General features: G+C 45.5%; 1 protein-coding gene across 2 annotated transcripts in view; it reads right to left on the reverse strand.

Moving 5' to 3' along the window:
• Positions 1-21644, reverse strand: part of LOC106607852 (calcipressin-2) — a 140890-nt gene that overhangs the window by 11517 nt on the left and 107729 nt on the right. For both annotated transcript variants that reach the window (XM_045720885.2, XM_014205284.3), the window contains 2 exons: positions 11377-11550; positions 4471-4642 (listed from right to left, as the gene is read on the reverse strand). In XM_045720885.2, coding sequence (XP_045576841.1) covers positions 4471-4642; positions 11377-11550 — 346 coding nt within the window. The remainder of the gene's footprint in view (positions 1-4470; positions 4643-11376; positions 11551-21644) is intronic.

A 21644-nucleotide genomic window follows, 5' to 3' on the forward strand; every position in this document is an offset into this window, starting at 1 on the left:
ACTCGAAGTGTTCTAAACATGTCAGATAATAACCATTCCCACTTGCTTACAGTACATACCATTTACCCTCTACTCCAAATACACTTTTCACACAGTCATCTTCAAGCACTACGATTCCCTGACCTCATGTCAGTCTCTGACCCCTGAGTTCAGAGACAGCCTCTGCTCCACTTCTGATTCTAGGTCAGTGTATAAACGAAAGGCCAGTGATACAGGAGGTAAAGACCAGTTTGATCCTGCTCTGCTCCACTCCACTCCAATGATTATGCAATATCCTTTAAATGAATCTCTTATGCAACCCACTCTAGTCCCTAAACAGAGGAAAGAATACAGTCACTTGAGAGACATTTCATGTGCTGTAAAGGAACGTTTCAAGTGGGATATCTTTGTGCTTGTAAAAGTTAGACACTATAGAGAGCGACTTAGAGGGCTATGAGGCCACGAAGTGGCTGGTGTATGGTGGTAACCTCCAGCTGTGGCTGTCCTGGGGGTTTAGACCCAGCTAGAGAGAGCTCTCGGCCCCAGAGAGACGTATCTGTAGCCCAGGCTGACCCATACTGACAGGGCCTGGGCTCCACTAACAAGTACACCTACAGTGTTAATGACTATGAATGGGTGATTTGCTTAGACCCAACTCTAACCGTCTGTAGAGTTATTATACAGTATGAAGCCAGACAATGTCCCGTACACAATGAGCCTGTTACAGTGACGGGTAAGATCACTTTCACCATCTTGTGCACAGAGCCTAGTGCTTCACTACCTACAGGTGAATCACTACCTATAGTACCACTATCCACTACTATTACATCATAATAGATGCGCGTAATATCAAACAGGAACTCAATATGAATATGAAATGGTGCCCCAGTAAATATGAGAGGATTATAAGTATACTGTATGTCTATCTTGATAGATACAGGAAGATCATTATATTCAAATGCAACTGATCTTGAGGACTCGTATGAGTAACCGATCTTAGCTGTAGGCCTACGGTGTCTTCCAGTTAGTGGGCCTATGCAGTCATGCAGTCTATTCCCTGAGGTATGGGGATGACACCAGCGTATCAGATCAGGGAGAGGAGGAGGGATAGAGAGAACGAGAGGGACCGAGAGAGAGAGGGAGGATAGAGGGAGAGAGGGAAGAATAAAGAGAGAGTGAGATATGTTTTGATGGGATTTGGGGAGAGAGAGAGAGTGAGATAACTCTCAGCGGGATGTGTTTTGATGGGATTTGGGGAGAGAGAGAGCTCCAGGACAGCAACACAATTAGACCCAACCAAATCATAAGAAAACAACAAGATAATTACTTGACACATTGGAAAGAATTAACAAAAAAACTGAAAACTAGAATGCTATATGGCCCTAAACAGAGAGTACAGAGTGGCAGAATACCTGACCACTGTTACTGACCCAAACGTAAGGAAAGCTTTGACTATGTACAGACTAAGTGGGTGGCAGATAGCCTAGTGGTTAGAGCGTTGGATTAGTAACCGAAAGGTTGCAAGATCTAATCCCTGAGCTGACAAAGTAAACATCTGTCATTCTGTCCCTGAACAAGGCAGTTGACCCACTGTTCCTAGGCTGTCATTGTAAATAATAATTTGTTCTTAACTGACTTGTCTAGTTAAATAAAGGTTAAATAAAAATAAAAACAGTGTGCCATCAGAGCAAGATTTGTTTATTATCTATTTAACTTGCTTTGGCAATGTAAATATATGTTTCCCATGACAATAAAGTCCCTTAAATTGAAATGTAATTGAAATTGAAATTGAGAGAGAGAGAGAACGAAATAAATAAAAAGAAAGTGAAATAGAGAGAGAGAAAGAGAGAGAGAGAGGGAGAGAGAGAAAGAAAGATACAGTTCCCTAGGGGGTTGACAGCTGAGAGTTAGTAATGTCAAACCCTGTTGCATAATCTAAATGTTCCTACATCTCATCCCACCACCCAGAGCCATTTTAACATCCACTGCAGCTACAAATAGAAGAGATAGGCAGGCAGACAGGCAGGCAGACAGACAGACAGACAGACAGACAGACAGACAGACAGACAGTGACATTCAATATTCACTTTTCAAAATGGCCTCCTTGATTGACCTGAGGTAGTGTCAGTTTAGCAGAGGGGGCGGGGGGGAGATAGAGCGAGAGATGGAGAAGGAATGAGAGAGAGCGTGAGAGGGAGAAATAGAGAGGTTAGCAAGAAACTGCAGGTGTTATCTCTCTCTCTCTCCCTCCCTCCCTCCCTCCCTTCACATCATTGACTGGGAGTAAGGGTTTCTTTACGTGGGAGTTAACCGTGCGATTGGCAGCTCCAGCAAAGTCAAGCTAAAATTAGCAGAATGGCAAGAATCTGTGAAACAGCTGTTCTGAAAAGAAAATTAGTCTCTGGCCAGGAAGGCAGATGGACTTGACTCTGGCTGTATGGAATATAATCCCTGTACATTTACATACACACTGAGATGAAGCATTGTAAGAAAGTAGTAGCCTACCTTTCACAGCTTAACTACTGGACACTATGTAATCACCAAACTTGGCTTTTTGAGAAGGCCTAGGTTTACTGCTGGACAAAAAGCACTCTCGTATCAGGCATTTAGTGAGATATGAAAAACATGCCAGACAAAAAGATGATTGGCACTCCGTTTAGGTCTATTTCAAACGACAAGAAGACACAACAGCTGACTGATTCCCATTTGCATCCGCTGCTTGCTCTGACTAAACCGCTTACTCAAAGACAGCCATCATTATCAAGCCAGACACAATTGTGGTTGTCACTCTCTCCTGACTGAATGACATGGTGGCTGAGGTGACTACAACCCAGAGGAGAGTTGGGGAGGTTTAGAGAGAGACTTGTTGATATTCCTCTCATAGCAGAGATGAATAAACCATTGGTGTACAGGGAGTTAGTAGTGACAGGTCTCTCACCCTCATGCATTATTCATGGTTGACATGACGACGTGCAGCGGAACCTTTGTGAAGAGAGGGGCACTGCTTTGGCTCGCGGCTCTTTCAAGTCTGCGGCAAATTGAATTTAGCGAAGTAACACTGCCCCTCTGATGGCATGGAAGACAGAGGCAGAGCGGAGCAGCGGGGAGTGAAGGAGGATAGGATACATTCGGAACTGGAGTGCTGTTCATTAAATCAAAATCATGTCTTAAACCAGTGAGAGATGTTACTGACGTGACAAGTCGCTCCATCTCAACCTCTGTAATGTTTCAATGTGTGTGAAATTCTTTTGAATCAATAGATTTCATAGGAAACCTACTAGGTAGTATTACAAAGCCTGTGACAGACAGTGCTAAACATGTCCATGGGTCTAAATACAGGACTATTTGAGATGGACTCTTTGGGACTATACTATAATGTGAGACAACCTTGTGTGGAATGTCCTTCCTCAGTTGAAATACATGTGTAAATGGCTTGTTGCCTGTAATCAACCTGGTGGACCATGTTTCCAATGGGAACAGTAGGCTACAGTACGTAATCAGACCAACAGCTGGGGAGTAGAGAGGGTGACCTGACTCATCTTCTATGAAATGGACGATCACCTCCCGGGCGGTCATCTACTCTGTCGGTCTACGTGTGTGGTCCACCACAAACACTAACTGGACTTCTGGACATGACACGGTCATAAACGCCAGAACACAACCTTCCCTATAAGCTGAAGTGGAAATATACAGGAGTTGACAGTCTTGTTATGATCATAAAGACTTTTTAAGGACTCAACGGGCTTTACATTGTACAGCAGTAAAACTACCTGATGCATCTGTACTGCATCTGTACTGCATCTGTACTGCATCTGTACTGCATCTGAAGGTCAACTGGGATTCAGGCAGTGTGAGGATTCGTTACTTAAAAATAGTTATATATTACGTTTGACTTGTTACCTTCAATCAAAGTAACGAGTTTTGTTACTCAATACCTTTGTAACACGTTGTCCCCAACACTGTTGTCCCCAACACTGTTGTCCCCAACACTGGGTTCAGCTAATAGAAATTCTATTCTAGTCTCTACAGCTTTGTGTCCTATACAGAGGGCTGCATTAAGGCTGATTATAGAACACACAGCGACCGACGCCAGAGGATGTGTTCTATGAATACCAATAACATTTAAAGGTACAGGTTCTGACCGGTGTGACTTGACACCATGAATCTTTGAAACAAGAAGAATTTGACCTGACGCCCTGCTTGACCGAGGGGAGGTCCTCTAGGATGTCATATTACATCACGCATCACTGGATATATTTACGGAGGAAGTGAGAGACGTGAGCCAATAGAACAGCGTGTAAGAGGAAGATAAGAAAGAGAATGAGAGACAGAAATGACTGAAGGAGTGAACCAGTGAGAACAACAGAAAGGTGTGAGAGAAAGGTTGAGACAGAGAAAGTAAAACTGAAACAGAGCGGTCGCGTGAAGAAAAGGAGAGTAACGGAGAGAATCAAAAACAGCATGTAGTGTGTCACTAGTGGTATGACTCACCGGGGCCCAGCTTGGCCACAGCATAGAGCAGGTCGTAGTTGATGACGGGCGTGGTCTCGTCTATCTGCTGCCAGCCAATGGGCGGCGAGCCGGGAGGGGAGATGAGGAACTGTTTAGAGGGCTGGGGAGGAGCCAGGTGCAGGTTATCACCATCTGATACTGGGTTCTGGACCTGAGGGAGGGAGGGAGGGAGGGTGAGAGAGAGAGAGAGAGAGAGAGAGAGAGAGAGAGAGAGAGAGAGAGAGAGAGAGAGAGAGAGAGAGAGAGAGAGAGAGAGAGAGAGAGAGAGAGAGAGACCAATTATTAGTGAATCAGTTTTAATCAGATGTCTCTTAGTGATTGGCTTAAAAAAAAAAGAATCCAGGACAAGGCTGTACATTCAACACTCCAGACAGTAAGTTAGTTTCACATCTTAGTTCCAAGGGTCCTGCTGAGACCCCATTCAGCCAGCCAGAGAGCTGAAGTTAAAGGACACTGACTGGGAAGGATCCTTGTCTGGGCCATGGGTTCCTCTTCACTGTTCTCCAGGACCAACAGTAGTCTACTGGGTTACAGACCTCCCTGTTCCCCAGGAACAACACTAGTCTACTGGGTTACAGACCTCCCTGTTCTCCAGGACCAACACTAGTCTACTGGGTTACAGACTTCCCTGTTCCCCAGGACCAACACTAGTCTACTGGGTTACAGACCTCCCTGTTCCCCAGGAACAACACTAGTCTACTGGGTTACAGACCTCCCTGTTCCCCAGGACCAACACTAGTCTACTGGGTTACAGACCTCCCTGTTCCCCAGGACCAACACTAGTCTACTGGGTTACAGACCTCCCTGTTCTCCAGGACCAACACTAGTCTACTGGGTTACAGACCTCCCTGTTCTCCAGGACCAACACTAGTCTACTGGGTTACAGACCTCCCTGTTCCCCAGGACCAACACTAGTCTACTGGGTTACAGACCTCCCTGTTCCCCAGGACCAACACTAGTCTACTGGGTTACAGACCTCCCTGTTCCCCAGGACCAACACTAGTCTACTGGGTTACAGACCTCCCTGTTCCCCAGGACCAACACTAGTCTACTGGGTTACAGACCTCCCTGTTCCCCAGGACCAACACTAGTCTACTGGGTTACAGACCTCCCTGTTCCCCAGGACCAACACTAGTCTACTGGGTTACAGACCTCCCTGTTCTCCAGGACCAACACTAGTCTACTGGGTTACAGACCTTCCTGTTCCCCAGGACCAACACTAGTCTACTGGGTTACAGACCTCCCTGTTCCCCAGGACCAACACTAGTCTACTGGGTTACAGACCCCCCTGTTCCCCAGGACCAACACTAGTCTACTGGGTTACAGACCTCCCTGTTCCCCAGGACCAACACTAGTCTACTGGGTTACAGACCTCCCTGTTCTCCAGGACCAACACTAGTCTACTGGGTTACAGACCTCCCTGTTCCCCAGGACCAACACTAGTCTACTGGGTTACAGACCTCCCTGTTCTCCAGGACCAACACTAGTCTACTGGGTTACAGACCTCCCTGTTCCCCAGGACCAACACTAGTCTACTGGGTTACAGACCTCCCTGTTCCCCAGGACCAACACTAGTCTACTGGGTTACAGACCTCCCTGTTCCCCAGGACCAACACTAGTCTACTGGGTTACAGACCTTCCTGTTCCCCAGGACCAACACTAGTCTACTGGGTTACAGACCTTCCTGTTCCCCAGGACCAACACTAGTCTACTGGGTTACAGACCTCCCTGTTCCCCAGGACCAACAGTAGTCTACTGGGTTACAGACCTCCCTGTTCCCCAGGACCAACACTAGTCTACTGGGTTACAGACATCCCTGTTCCCCAGGACCAACACTAGTCTACTGGGTTACAGACCTCCCTGTTCTCCAAGAACAACACTAGTCTACTGGGTTACAGACCTCCCTGTTCCCCAGGACCAACACTAGTCTACTGGGTAACAGACCACCCTGTTCCCCAGGACCAACACTAGTCTACTGGGTTACAGACCTCCCTGTTCCCCAGGACCAACACTAGTCTACTGGGTTACAGACCTCCCTATTCCCCAGGACCAACACTAGTCTACTGGGTTACAGACCTCCCTGTTCCCCAGGACCAACACTAGTCTACTGGGTTACAGACCTTCCTGTTCCCCAGGACCAACACTAGTCTACTGGGTTACAGACCTCCCTGTTCCCCAGGACCAACACTAGTCTACTGGGTTACAGACCTTCCTGTTCCCCAGGACCAACACTAGTCTACTGGGTTACAGACCTCCCTGTTCCCCAGGACCAACACTAGTCTACTGGGTTACAGACCTCCCTGTTCCCCAGGACCAACAGTAGTCTACTGGGTTACAGACCTCCCTGTTCCCCAGGACCAACACTAGTCTACTGGGTTACAGACCTTCCTGTTCCCCAGGACCAACACTAGTCTACTGGGTTACAGACCTCCCTGTTCCCCAGGACCAACACTAGTCTACTGGGTTACAGACCTCCCTGTTCCCCAGGACCAACAGTAGTCTACTGGGTTACAGACCTCCCTGTTCCCCAGGACCAACACTAGTCTACTGGGTTACAGAGCCACATCACCACCAGGCCTGTCATCTTGACTAACAGATAATAGGTCCAGATCCCATGTAGATCATCAGAGTGCTATGAAGTGTCTGTGTGCTCCAGCCTCCAGGCAGCACAGCGTAACACACCGGCCCTGCAGATATTATCTCTAACAGGAATAGAAGTCATGGACTTAATCTCTCTCTCTGCCTCAGCGGAGTGCTTGTGACCCTGATAACCATTGGGAGAGGAATTAGACAGGCCGATTGGCTAATGTGGAGCAATCACAAGCTGCTTCTGCAAGGAGGGCACACACACTCGAGCACTCGAGCCACACACACACACACACACACACACACACACACACACACACACACACACACACACACACACACACACACACACACACACACACACACACACACACACACACACACACACACACACACACACACACACCCTGGAGAGGGTTTTATTATTAGTCACACTGCATCGGTGACAAAATGTAAACATGAGACTATTTTCCATAAACACAGTTTTTCCCTGAACTACACACCCTAACTAAAGCTTGTGTTTTAAAGATGCAGCCCAAGGTCTTAAGCACTTACTAATTTGTAACACAAACACACACACATACATACATATAGATATGTAAAGTACCAGTCAAAAGTTTGGACACACCTACTCATTCAAGGGTTTTTCTTTATTTTACTATTTTCTATGGTAATCAAAAAAGTGTTAAACAAATCAAAATATATTTGAGATTTGAGATTCTTCAATGAAGCCACCCTTTGCCTTGATGACAGCTTTGCACACTCTTGGCATTCTCTCAACTTCACTATTGTCTTCACTATTATTTTACAATTTAGAAAACAGTAAAAATAAAGAAAAACCCTAGAATGAGTAGGTGTGTCCAAACTTTTGACTGGTACTGTATATATACAGTGGGGGGAAAAAGTATTTAGTCAGCCACCAATTGTGCAAGTTCTCCCACTTAAAAAGATGAGAGAGGCCTGTAATTTTCATCATAGGTACACGTCAGCTATGACAGACAAAATGAGAAAAAAAATCCAGAAAATCACATTGTAGGATTTTTAATTAATTTATTTGCAAATTATGGTGGAAAATAAGTATTTGGTCACCTACAAACAAGCAGGATTTCTGGGTCTCACAGACCTGTAACTTCTTCTTTAAGAGGCTCCTCTGTCCTCTACTCGTTACCTGTATTAATGGCACCTGTTTGAACTTGTTATCAGTATAAAAGACACCTGTCCACAACCTCAAACAGTCACACTCCAAACTCCACTATGGCCAAGACCAAAGAGCTGTCAAAGGACACCAGAAACAAAATTGTAGACCTGCACCAGGCTGGGAAGACTGAATCTGCAATAGGTAAGCAGCTTGGTTTGGGAGCAATTATTAGGAAATGGAAGACATACAAGACCACTGATAATCTCCCTCGATCTGGGGCTCCACGAAAGATCTCACCCCGAGGGGTCAAAATTATCAAAATTATCACAAGAACGGTGAGCAAAAATCCCAGAACCACACGGGGGGACCTAGTGAATGACCTGCAGAGAGCTGGGACCAAAGTAACAAAGCCTACCATCAGTAACACACTACGCTGCCAGGGACTCAAATCCTGCAGTGCCAGACGTGTCCCCCTGCTTAAGCCAGTACATGTCCAGGCCCGTCTGAAGTTTGCTAGAGAGCATTTGGATGATCCAGAAGAGGATTGGGAGAATGTCATATGGTCAGATGAAACCAAAATATAACTTTTTGGTAAAAACTCAACTCGTCGTGTTTGGAGGACAAAGAATGCTGAGTTGCATCCAAAGAACACCATACCTACTGTGAAGCATGGGGGTGGAAACATCATGCTTTGTGGCTGTTTTTCTGCAAAGGGACCAGGACGACTGATCCGTGTAAAGGAAAGAATGAGTGGGGCCATGTATCGTGAGATTTTGAGTGAAAACCTCCTTCCATCAGCAAGGGCATTGAAGATGAAACATGGCTGGGTCTTTCAGCATGACAATGATCCCAAACACACCGCCCGGGCAACAAAGGAGTGGCTTCGTAAGAAGCATTTCAAGGTCCTGGAGTGGCCTAGCCAGTCTCCAGATCTCAACCCCATAGAAAATCTTTGGAGGGAGTTGAAAGTCAGTGTTGCCCAGCGACAGCCCCAAAACATCACTGCTCTAGAGGAGATCTGCATGGCGGAATGGGCCAAAATACCAGCAACAGTGTGTGAAAACCTTGTGAAGACTTACAGAAAATGTTTGACCTGTGTCATTGCCAACAAAGGGTATATAACAAAGTATTGAGATAGACTTTTGTTATTGACCAAATACTTATTTTCCACCATAATTTGCAAATAAATTCATAAAAAATCCTACAATGTGATTTTCTGGATTTTTTTTCTCATTTTGTCTGTCATTGTTGAAGTGTACGTACCTATGATGAAAATTACAGGCCTCTCTCATCTTTTAAAGTGGGAGAACTTGCACAATTGGTGGCTGACTAAATACTTTTTCCCCCCACTGTATATACAGTTGAAGTCGGAAGTTTACATACACCTTAGCCAAATACATTTAAACTCAGTTTTTCCACAATTCCTGACATTTAATCCTAGTAAGAATTCCCTGTCTTAGGTCAGTTAGGATCACCACTTTATTTTAAGAATGTGAAATGTCAGAATAATAGTAGAGAATTATTCATTTCAACTTTTATTTCTTTCATCACATTCACAGTGGGTCAGAAGTTTACATACACTCAATTAGTATATGGTAGCATTGCCTTTTAAATTGTTTAACTTGGGTCAAACGTTTTGGGTAGCCTTCCACAAGCTTCCCACAATAAGTTGGGTGAATTTTGGCCCATTCCTCCTGACAGAGCTGGTGCAACTGAGTCAGGTTTGTAGGCCTCCTTGCTCGCACACGCTTTTCAGTTCTGCCCACAAATGTTCTATAGGATTTAGGTCAGGGCTTTGTGATGGCCACTCCAATACCTTGACTTTGTTGTCCTTAAGCCATTTTGCCACAACTTTGGAAGTATGCTTGGGGTCATTGTCCATTTGGAAGACCCATTTCCGTCCAAGCTACAACTTCCTGACTGATGTCTTGAGATGTTGCTTCAATATATCCACATAATTTTTCTGCCTCATGATGCCATCTATTTTGTGAAGTGCACCAGTCCGTCCTGCAGCAAAGCACCCCCACAACATGATGCTGCCACCCCCGTGCTTCACAGTTGGGATGGTGTTCTTCGGCTTGCAAGCGTCCCCCTTTTTCCTCCAAACATAACGATGGTCATTATGGCCAAACAGTTCTATTTAGGTTTAATCAGACCAGAGGACATTTCTCCAAAAAGTACGATCTTTGTCCCCATGTGCAGTTGCAAACCGTAGTCTGGCTTTTTTTATGGTGGTTTTGGAGCAGTGGCTTCTTCCTTGCTGAGCGGTCTTTCAGGTTATGTCGATATAGGACTCGTTTTACTGTGGATATAGATATTTTTGTACCCGTTTCCTCCAGCATCTTCACAATGTCCTTTGCTATTGTTCTGTCATTGATTTGCACTTTTCGCACCAAAGTACGTTCATCTCTAGGAGACAAAACACATCTCCTTCCTGAGCGGTATGACGGCTGCGTGGTCCCATGGTGTTTATACTTGCGTACTATTGTTTGTACAGATGAACGCGGTACCTTCAGGCATTCGGAAATTGCTCCCAAGGATGAACCAGACTTGTGGAGGTCTACAACTTTTTTGGCTGATTTCTTTAGATTTTCCCATGATGTCAAGCAAAGAGGCGCTGAGTTTGAAGGTACGCCTTGAAATACATCCACAGGTACACCTCCAATTGACTCAAATGATGTCAATTAGCCTATCAGAAGCTTCTAAAGCCATGACATAATTTTCTGGAATTGTCCAAGCTGTTTAAAGGCACAGTCAACTTAGTGTATATAAACTTCTGACCCACTGGAATTGTGATACAATGAATTATAAGTGAAATAATCTGTCTGTAAACAATTGTTGGAAAAATGACTTGTGTCATGCACAAAGTAGATGTCCTAACCAACTTACCAAAGGTATATAAATAAATACATTTTTGCAGGATGTAACATATCATACAAAATGGATGATGTAGTACATATTTGTACAACATTTTTGGGGACTCGTTTTGGCTCGTGAGCACTACTTTCAAAACTACTGCTGAAATTATACAAAAGCTCTGGAGCATCACTTTAATGTGTCCTTTCCTTCCAGCAATAGACAACAGAACTAACATAAGGGGTAAATCAAAGTCCCAGTCTGTTGGCAGTCAGTCCTGCTTGTTGTACTGTATAGCTACTGACCTGGGCAAAGTAGAGTTTGAGCTTCTTGCCTCTGAAGGGCGTTTCGTGCAGCTCTATCCTGGCGCTGGCGGCTGCTTTGGGGTTGCTGAAGTTGATGCGGACACGCCGGAAGCTCTTGAACAGCTGAAACGTCACCCGCTCATCGTAGGCCAGGAACAGGGCCTCGAACATCTCCTGAACAAAGCCAATATAGAGAGACAAAAACAAACCACAGATGAGGTTGTGCATAATATGGTTTCAGGTGGTAAATGCCAAAGCATGAATAATACAGTAGACTGAGGGAGAGGGAGACATTAAGCAGTGTCTGGGGTGAGGTTCCCTGCAGCCTCCTCCAGTAAACACAGAATCCTTTCTCCAGTTAATAAGCTGTTTATCATGGACAGAGGATGCTGCAGGTCTCTTTACTGGGTGTTGACAAGACTATGTTTTCTGTTGCCTAACCAATAAACCTCCCATTCATTAAACCTGGCCAGATGAGAGATGGAGAGCAAGAGAGAGAGAGATAAGGAGCTGTCTGTCCTGTCCTCCTTAGTGCTGCTGGTTTCCTCTAGTCTTGATAGATCTGTGTGTTCCTCAAGGAGAGGTGTCACCACAGAAAGGTCAAGTTGAGTGGCACTTCCCTCTGTCACTCACTCAGCCTATTTATAGATGCTTTGTTATCATTAGTGTTGGTGCGCTCATTAGGTGTGTGTGTGTGTGTGTGTGTGTGTGTGTGTGTGTGTGTGTGTGTGTGTGTGTGTGTGTGTGTGTGTGTGTGTGTGTGTGTGTGTGTGCATGGGTGGTTGGAATCTAGCCTAGCTGCTCGTTTAGCCTTCATTTCCTGCTGGAGAGCAGAGCTAATGAAGGTGTCTAATTTGAGGATAATCTCACATCCCAGACCTGCCCTGGGCTCCGTAAAGCGAGGAAAGAGAGAGGACAGAGAGAGCGAGAGAGAAGGGAGAGAGAAAGAGAGACGGGGGAGGGGGGGAGAGACAAAGTGTAGGGAATATAGATACAGAGGTAGGCAGAGCGAGGGGAAACAGGAGAAGAGGGGAGACAGTCAGTTCTGGGAAATTCTCCCACAGCCTCAGGGCTGATCTCTGACACATCTCTGTTCATCAGACTCTTAAACAGCCATCACTAACATTGAGTGGCTGCTGCCAACATACTGACTCAAATCTCTAGCCACTTTTAATAATTAAAAATTGGATGTAATAGATGTATCACTAGTCACTTTAAACAATGCCACTTTATATAATGTTTACATACCCTACATTACTCATCTCATATGTATATACTGTACTCTATACCATCACCTGCATCTTGCCTATGCCGTTCGGCCATCGCTCATCCATATATTTTTATGTACATATTCTTATTCTTTCCTTTACACTTGTGTGTATAAGGTAGTTGTTGTGAAATTGTTAGATTACTTGTTAGATATTACTGCACGGTCGGAACTAGAAGCACAAGCATTTCGCTACACACGCATTAACATCTGCTAACCATGTGTATGTGACAAATAAAATTTGATTTGATTTGGTACTGTAGCTATGTTCTAGAGAGCTGTCTGTCCTCTATGGAGCCACCTCATGACCCCAGGATGACCCCAGCAGATAGAGTTCATAGACCAGGTCATTCACAGGACAAGTGGACAATATACAGTTGAAGTCGGAAGTTTACATACACCTTAGGCCAAATACATTTAAACTCAGTTTTTCTACAACTCCTGACATTTAATCTTAGTAAAAATTCCCTGTCTTAGGTCAGTTAGGATCACCACTTTATTTTAAGAATGTGAAATGTCAGAATAATAGTAGAGAGAATGATTTATTTCAGCTTTTATTTCTTTCATCACATTCCCAGTGGGTCAGAAGTTTACATACACTCAATTAGTATATGGTAGCATTGCCTTTAAATTGTTTAACTTGGGTCAAACGTTTTGGGTAGCCTTCCACAATAAGTTGGGTGAATTTTGGCCCATTCCCCCTGACAGAGCTGGTGTAACTGAGTCAGGTTTGTAGGCCTCCTTGCTCGCACACGCTTTTTCAGTTCTGCCCACAAATGTTCTATAGGATTTAGGTCAGTGCTTTGTGATGGCCACTCCAATACCTTGACTTTGTTGTCCTTAAGCCATTTTGCCACAACTTTGAAAGTATGCTTGGGGTCATTGTCCATTTGGAAGACCCATTTGCGACCAAGCTATAACTTCCTGATTGATGTCTTGAGATGTTGCTTCAATATATCCACATAATTTTTCTGCCTCATGATGCCATCTATTTTGTGAAGTGCACCAGTCCCTCCTGCAGCAAAGCACCCCTACAACATGATGCTGCCACCCCCGTGCTTCACGGTTGGGATGGTGTTCTTCGGCTTGCAAGCCTCCCCCTTTTTCCTCCAAACATAACAATGGTCATTATGGCCAAACAGTTCTATTTTTGTTTAATCAGACCAGAGGACTTTTCTCCATGTGCAGTTGCAAACCGTAGTCTGGCTGTTTTATGGCGGTTTTGGAGCAGTGGCTTCTTCCTTGCTAGATAGCCTTTCAGGTTATGTTGATATAGGACTCATTTTACTGTGAATATAGATACTTTTGTACCTGTTTCCTCCAGCATCTTCACAAGGTCCTTTTCTGTTGTTCTGGGATTGATTTGCACTTTTCGCACCAAAGTACGTTCATCTCTAGGAGACAAAACACGTCTCCTTCCTTAGCGGTATGACGGCTGCGTGGTCCCATGGTGTATATACTTGCGTACTATTGTTTGTACAGATGAACGTGGTACCTTCAGGCGTTTGGAAATTGCTCCCAAGGATGAACTAGACTTGTGGAGGTCTACAATGTTTTTTATGAGGTCTTGGCTGATATCTTTTGATTTTCCCGTGATGTCAAGCAGAGGCACTGAGTTTGAAGGTAGGCCTTGAAATACATCCACAGGTACACCTCCAATTGACTCAAATGATGTCAATTAGCCTATCAGAAGCTTCTAAAGCGATGACATCATTTTCTGGAATTTTCCAAGCTGTTTAAAGGCACAGTCAACTTAGTGTATATAAACTTCTGACCCACTGGAATTGTGATACAGTGAATTATAAGTGAAATAATCTGTCTGTAAACAATTGTTGGAAAAATTACTTGTGTCATGCACAAAGTAGATGTCCTAAGCAACTTGCCAAAACTATAGTTTGTTAACAAGAAATTTGTGGAGTGGTTGAAAAATGAGTTTTAATGACTTCAACCTAAGTGTACGTAAACTTCCGACTTCAACTGTAGATGATTGTGTCAAACACTGAATTCTGTGAATTCATACGCTAAACCACAATGGAAATCTCCCATCTCAGTTAAGTTATATGACAGGTACTTTTCCCAAATTAGATGTTGTTCCATCATAACAAGCAGACTTTAAATACAGCCTTAAAGAGAGAGCGTAGCAGAGTACATGGGCTATTTCCCTCCCTCTTTCCACATGGTGCTGATCTAAAATGCTATTCTAGCAGCTTCTAAATGAGCCGCCACATTTAGCCAGCAGAGTGTAAAAATAAGCACTTTTAAGGGAACATCTGGTTCTTAGCTGTGTACCTGAAAATAGATTTACTGTAAATTGATTAGCAGCGAAAGTATAAAAAACACTAGAACACATAGGGATTTCATTTATCTCTCTCTTGTTTGAAGACAGCCACGATATCCTCCTTTGAAGGATCAGCAATAGTGAGACTGCATGGGCAGGTTACAGAGCGTGTTCATGCAATGTACATTCAATTCAATGGATCTTTTGTTAGTCAGTTGATACATTCTGTGCCAAGGAATCATTTTAGATTCAGCAGTGCTCCATCAAATAAACAATCTGACCACGTAACATTGTTTACAAGATGTCTGTTTAAAACGAGTCTGACAGTTTAGTTCCATGATGTCACATCTCCCTCTCATCAAAACATCTATTCACAACAATTTGAGTCAGTCAGATACAATAGTCGTCTCTGACAAAGAGAGCGTTCTGGCAGCTTGATATTTCAGAGCCAGTGACAGATGACAATATGACTTTCCTTGGTAGAGCTGATCTGTAGAGACAGGAAGATCATTCAGACAGTCACTTTCCAATCTGGTAAATGTGTCTGAGAGCTTGTTTCATGTCAGTGTATGTGTGAGATCGGTGGCGAGTAGCAGGCTCCTGATGCGGAGTGTGTGTGTGTGTGTATGTGTGTTTGTGTGTGTCCTGGCAGCTGACAGCTGGGACTGGTGTGTGTCTGCCTGGGAGGTGGAGATGAGTGGTGACAGCTCAGTTCAGGCTGCTGTATCACCCCCCTCTGACGGTGAGGGGGATGTAGAATAGAGTTCTGTCCAGTAGATGAGGCTCTGGCTCACTCCAGGTACCTTGGATCAGCACATTAACACAGAGTTTCCCTCTGCGTTGTCGGGCGTTGTGTGAATTCATGCAAAGATTGCTGCTCCGCTTAAGAAGTGTCTTCAAAGTTTCACCTTGGGATGATGTTGCCCCCTAGACACTGATAAGAGGTCACTTTTGCATTCTTCTCCCTAATGGTCTAAGGTCAGGATTAGAGGAGGTAAACTGATCCTAGATCTGTACCTAGAAGGAACTTCTAGCCAGAGCTAAGGCAAAAGCAGACAATGTCCCTCCCTGTGTTGCGTACAACTCATGAACATGAGACTGGGTTCCCTCTGTGTACAATAACATTCCAGCTCAGATGATTTATCTATCTCCAGTAGTCTATAGCCTCAGACAGACCCACACCACACAGAGCAAGAGAGTGCTCCATCAGCAATGGAATGGAAAGCAGCAGCAGCGTTAGCAGGGCAGTATGTGGATCTGAGCTGACTTATCATGGAACCCATCACACATTAAACCTTATCCACCAATCAATCACCCTCAGGATCAGGTTTATGTTCTAACACTAGGGCTTTATCTTACATAGGCCTAATGCCATTCAAATACTTCCTAGACTGTTCTACTTCAGCCTGTTCGAATGTTTTTTAAAAAGAAATGACATTCCTTTACAAACATGGACAGTGAGGTGAGGAGAGGAAAATATAGGGAGGGTTTTTTTGGAGCTGGAACAGACATTGCTTTCTAAAAATACTCGATGCATTACCAAAGGACCGGTGGGCGCATACCTCCTAGTTAAGCAAATGGCTCAGGTACATTAGTGGTGGAATAATGCACGTTGTTATGGAGAAGTGTTTACTAAAAAAGGTCATTCTGAGGGAGGTTGAGATTGAGGCTGAGGCCCTGATGTGATCTGCATGTGTGTGTGTGTGTGTGTGTGTGTGTGTGTGTGTGTGTGTGTGTGTGTGTGTGTGTGTGTGTGTGTGTGTGTGTGTGTGTGTGTGTGTGTGTGTGTGTGTGTGTGTGTGTGTGTTGTGAGTGGGGGCTAAGTAGTGAAGGCTTTCAGGACACTTGTCCCCCTAATGGTGAGTCCATATCAACATATCAAACATTGTGAAGGGTGTCTCAGATGAATGTCAGCCTAGCAAAAATCTTGACAATGGAGATCATTTCTTGCAATTATACACATTTTGCCATGGGGCAGTCATGGTTCCACCTGTCACCAGAGGGCGGCAGACACCGCCTTAGAGACTATAATGACAAAGGTATTTTCAGTTACTAATTATGATTTCATTTTAGAGAGGTGTGATTTCTGTTACCCTTTGCAGAAGCTTGATTCGTTTGCATTGTGCGTTTGTCTCCTGAGTGAGTTATCAAGTCAAAGTGTTTTATGTTTTCCCTAGTTTTACTTTGTACCTACTGTTGAACTTTTTCCCAGTAAATTATTTATGTTTATTCTAAACCACTGGTTCCTCGTCTGGTTCTCTTCTCTGCTCCTGGATCCTACCTCACCACATCACAGCAAGCTTCTGCCCCAACAAGGACCCTGCAGAGATCGACCAGATCAAGAACGTTGGAGCCAAGGAGCCCTGCTGGGGCAGCAGCAAGAACAATTCCAAATATCAGTGACTCTCTAGGCACTTACCGACTCCCTCCAACCACTGAACACCCCCAACCCAGGAGTCTCAGCGCCCAGTGCTCCAGTCGTCACCGTAGATCCCCAATGGAACCTGCACCGGGAACCCAAGATCCCAGCCCCCGAGCGATATGACGGCCACCCAGGAATATGCAAGAGGTTCCTCACTCAGTGCTCTCTGGTTTTCAAGCTACAGCCCTCCTTGTTCCACACTGATCAGGCCAAGATCGCCTACATCTTTACTCTCGACCAAAGCCCTGGCGTGGGCAATGGCGGTGTGGGAATAGCAGCCACCATCCTGCATCTCCATATCAGCCTTCACTTCTGAGTTGCGACGAGTCTTCGACCACCCAGTCGGCGGACGAGGAGCGTTGATCCGGCTATTCAACCTCTGCCAAGGGGCCAGACAAGTGGCTGACTTCGCCATTGATTTCCACACCCTCACCGCCAAAAGTGGGTGGAATACAGAGACACTGGTCACCGCCTTCCACCAGGGTCTGTCTAACTCTATCAAGGATGAACTGACCTCTCTGGAACTGGGAGAGGACCTCGAGTCCCTTATTATGCTGGCAATCAAGATCGAAAACCGCATCCGAGAACGAATGAAACAGTGACCCTTTGACACCACCCCAGTATCCTGGCTTCTCGAGTACCCCAAGCCCCCCGAGCCAAGCACTGAGAAGCCCATGCGGCTGGGACACACATGTCTGAGCCCACAGGAACGTGACAGGCACATGAGCGAAGGCTGCTGCCTCTACTGTGGAGGTCTTGGCCATCTTCGCTGACGGGAAAAGCCGGGGCTCACCAGGACAAGGGGAGACCCTGACGAGCTGCGTAGGTACTCCCAGGCTACCCAGTCACCGTCTGTCACTACCCGCAACCCTCCACTGGGACAAATGTCAGCACCAAATTCAAGTCTTTGTGGACTCCGGGGCTGCGGATAATTTAATCGATCAGGACCTCGCCAGAGAATTACAAATCTCCTGCTTGAAATGCCCTATCCCTCTGCAGATTCAAGCCCTTGATGGATGCCCCATCGGCTCTGGCCAGGTGGAATATCAGACCAAGCCCATTCAACTGCAGGTCGGTGTGAACCACTCAGAGACTTCTAGCTTTATTTTGATCACTGCTCCCGAGAAACCCCTTATCCTAGGGGTCTGGTTAGCGCAACATAACCCACAATTCTCCTTGTCCACGGGACATCTACTAGACTGGGGAAAGAACTGCAAGACTAAATGCCTAAGACCCCTACCAAGAGCCTCGCCGTGCCCCCCTGCATCCATTAAAGCCCAAGACTTCTCCGCTCTCCCTCCCGAATACTCTCCCTCTGGGAAGTCTTCAGTAAGAGGCAAGCCGCCCCCCTCCCTCCTCATTGACCATACGACTGAGCCATAAAGCTCCTACCCAGCTCCACCCATCCCCAGGGATGTCCTTACTCCCTCTCGGCCCCTGAAGTAGCAGCCATGGACGATTACATCTGGAAGTCGATGGAGGCAGGCTTCATTTGTTCCTCAATTTCTCCAGCCTGCGCAAGCTTCTTCTTCGTGGGAAAGAAAGATGGGGGTCTGCATCCTTGCATTGATTACCCAGGGCTGAAGAGGATTACGATTAAGAATCGTTACGCCCTATCACTGATGTCCTCTGCCTTGGATCTGGCCCAGGGGCCCGATTCTTCACCAAACTGGAAGAATCGGGAGATTAATGGAAAACTGCCTTTAACATCCCTAGTGGCCACTATGAATATTTAGTCATGCCATTCGGATTATTGCTCACCAGCAGTCTTCCAAGCATTGGTCAATGACACTCTTAGGGACACGTTGAATCATTTCGTCTTTGCTTACCTTGATGACATCCTGATCTTCTCCAAGACCCTTCCAGAACATATCCTGCACGTCCGCCAAGTCCTGAGACACCTCCTGCAGAGTCAGCTATACATCAGAAATAGAGAAGTGTGAATTCCATGTTTCCCAAGTCTCCTCCCTGGGATACATTATCCTGTAAAGGTTAAGGCCGTCACCGACTGGCCCCGTCCCGCTTCACTGAAACAAGTTCAGCGGTTCATCGGGTTTACCAATTTTTCCAGACATTTATTCGCAACTTTGGTGCCTCTCACGGCCCTAACCCATCAATCCCAGACCCATTTTTGCTCAACCCCCGAGGCTGACAGGGCATTCGAGGAGCTCAAGGGACGTTTCACCTCCGGACCATCCTCGCTCATCCTGAACCTGCTCGTCCCTTCATGGTAGCGGTGGATGCCTCGGATACTGGAGCAGGGACGTTCCATTCACAGTGGAAAAAGGGGGTCAAGAAACTGCACCCATGTGAATTTGTCTCCAAGCGGTTTTCACCAGCGGAACGCAACTACGATGTAGGCAACCGGGAGCTCTTGGCAGTTAAGTGAGACAGCCGACATCATGATTAACCATGTCTTTTCGACTACATGGACTCTCCCAGGACATTGTCTCGGACCGTGGCCCCAAGTTCGTCGCGCGGTATTGTAAAGCCTTCTGCTCCCTGTTGGGGGCATCGGTGAGTCTCTCCTCTTGGTTCCACCCACAGTCGAATGTACAGACTGAGCGGGTAAACCAGGAGCTGGAGCATTTCCTCCGCTGTTTTGTCTCCCCTCAGGCCACCAACTGGAACAAGTTCCTCTTCTGGGCCGAATATGCTCACAACACACTGCTGAACTCGTCCACTGGACTGTCTCCATTTGAGTGCCAGTTTAGGTTCGGGGCACCCTGCAGTACCTGGTGGACTGGAAGGGCTACGGACCCGAGGAGCTGGCGTGGGTGCCTGCCCAGGACATCCTGGACCCGGGACTTGTTCTGGACTTCAACCAACTACTTGGTGGTCGCCCTGGCTCCGCGGCTGGAGCCGCTCCTAGAAGGGGGGTACTGTCATGGTTCCACCTGTCACCAGAGGGAGACAAAGATTGCCCTAGAGACTATGATACGTGTTTTCAGTTACTAATTAAGATTTCCTTTTAAAGAGGTGTGTTTTCAGTTAACCTTTGCAGAAGCTTGATCCGTTTGTAATGTGTGTTTGTCTTCTAATGAGTTATCAAGTCATAATGTTTGTTGTTTTCCCTAGTTTTACTTTGTACCTACTGTTGAACTTTTTCCCAGTAAAGTATTGAGGTATGTTTATTCTGAACCACTGGTTCCTCGTCTGGTTCTCTTCTCTGCTCCTGGGCCCTACCTCACCTCGTCACAGGGGCAGAGAGAGATTTTGCCATTTTAGAGCTAATTTCCTGCAATTCTACACATTTTGCCATGACTTATGCCATGTTATGATGATATCTGAGCAAGAGTGATTAGCAAAATCAATGGGGGTCCCCTGGAGGTCAGGGCCCCTGGAGGTCAGGGCCCCTGGGCACGTGCCCTGCATGCCCGGTCAGTAATTCGACCATGATTACTGCAAGTTTAGACAGCTGGCTAGACTAACTTACCACTATTTTGTTGACTAAATGAGTGACTGTTAGTGACTGACATAACAAAAGAAAAAGTTGCTGATTGACAAACAAATTTCAAAATTGCACCTCCTGTATTCTACTTTTGTAACTCTCAAAAGTAATTTGAGACCCCAACTGAGTTCAGAAAAAATATATATACAGTACCAGTCAAAAGATAGGACACACCTACTCATTCAAGGGTTTTTCTTTATTTTACTATTTTCTACATTGTTGAATAATAGTGAAGACAGAAACTATGAAATAACACATATGGAATCATGTAGTAACTAGGGCTGTTGCGGTGACCGTATTACTACCACACAGGCGGTCAAGAGTCATGACCGTTTAGTCAGGGTAATTAGGCTTCTCCAAGCTCTGATGCTGCTGATGGTACCAGGCAGTTACCAAACTTGCTAACTGCCTGGTACTCAGCACTCTATTGTCCCTCTAATCACTCTGACATCAATGCAAATGTATTAGAAAATCTAATCAAACACTTAATGAGAACCCATGAGCTCATGTTGTGCAACATTTCCATAAGCTATGCAATTGCGGGAGAAAACAGAGTGATGGCCGCTAATAAAACGATGAGGATCCCATCAGCTTTCTATAGGCTAGGCCTACTATATCTATTTATCAACTTTCATAATATTAAGCACATTGCTTCTCTTTACAACAGGAGTATAGCCTACCTGGCTGGCATGAAAATAAACCAGGGGGAAAGGCCTCCATTCGCTATTTAAGTGTATATATGACGTATGTTTTCTCACTGTCCCTGTTTCGAAACAGGTGCATGATAATGGTCCACATCAAAACAAATGTCACACATATATTATTTAGTATATGTAAAGACAAGATTAAC

Source organism: Salmo salar, chromosome 06 (genome assembly GCF_965601325.2).
Source record: "Salmo salar chromosome 06, fSalSal1, whole genome shotgun sequence".
NCBI classification, from domain to species: domain Eukaryota; kingdom Metazoa; phylum Chordata; class Actinopteri; order Salmoniformes; family Salmonidae; genus Salmo; species Salmo salar.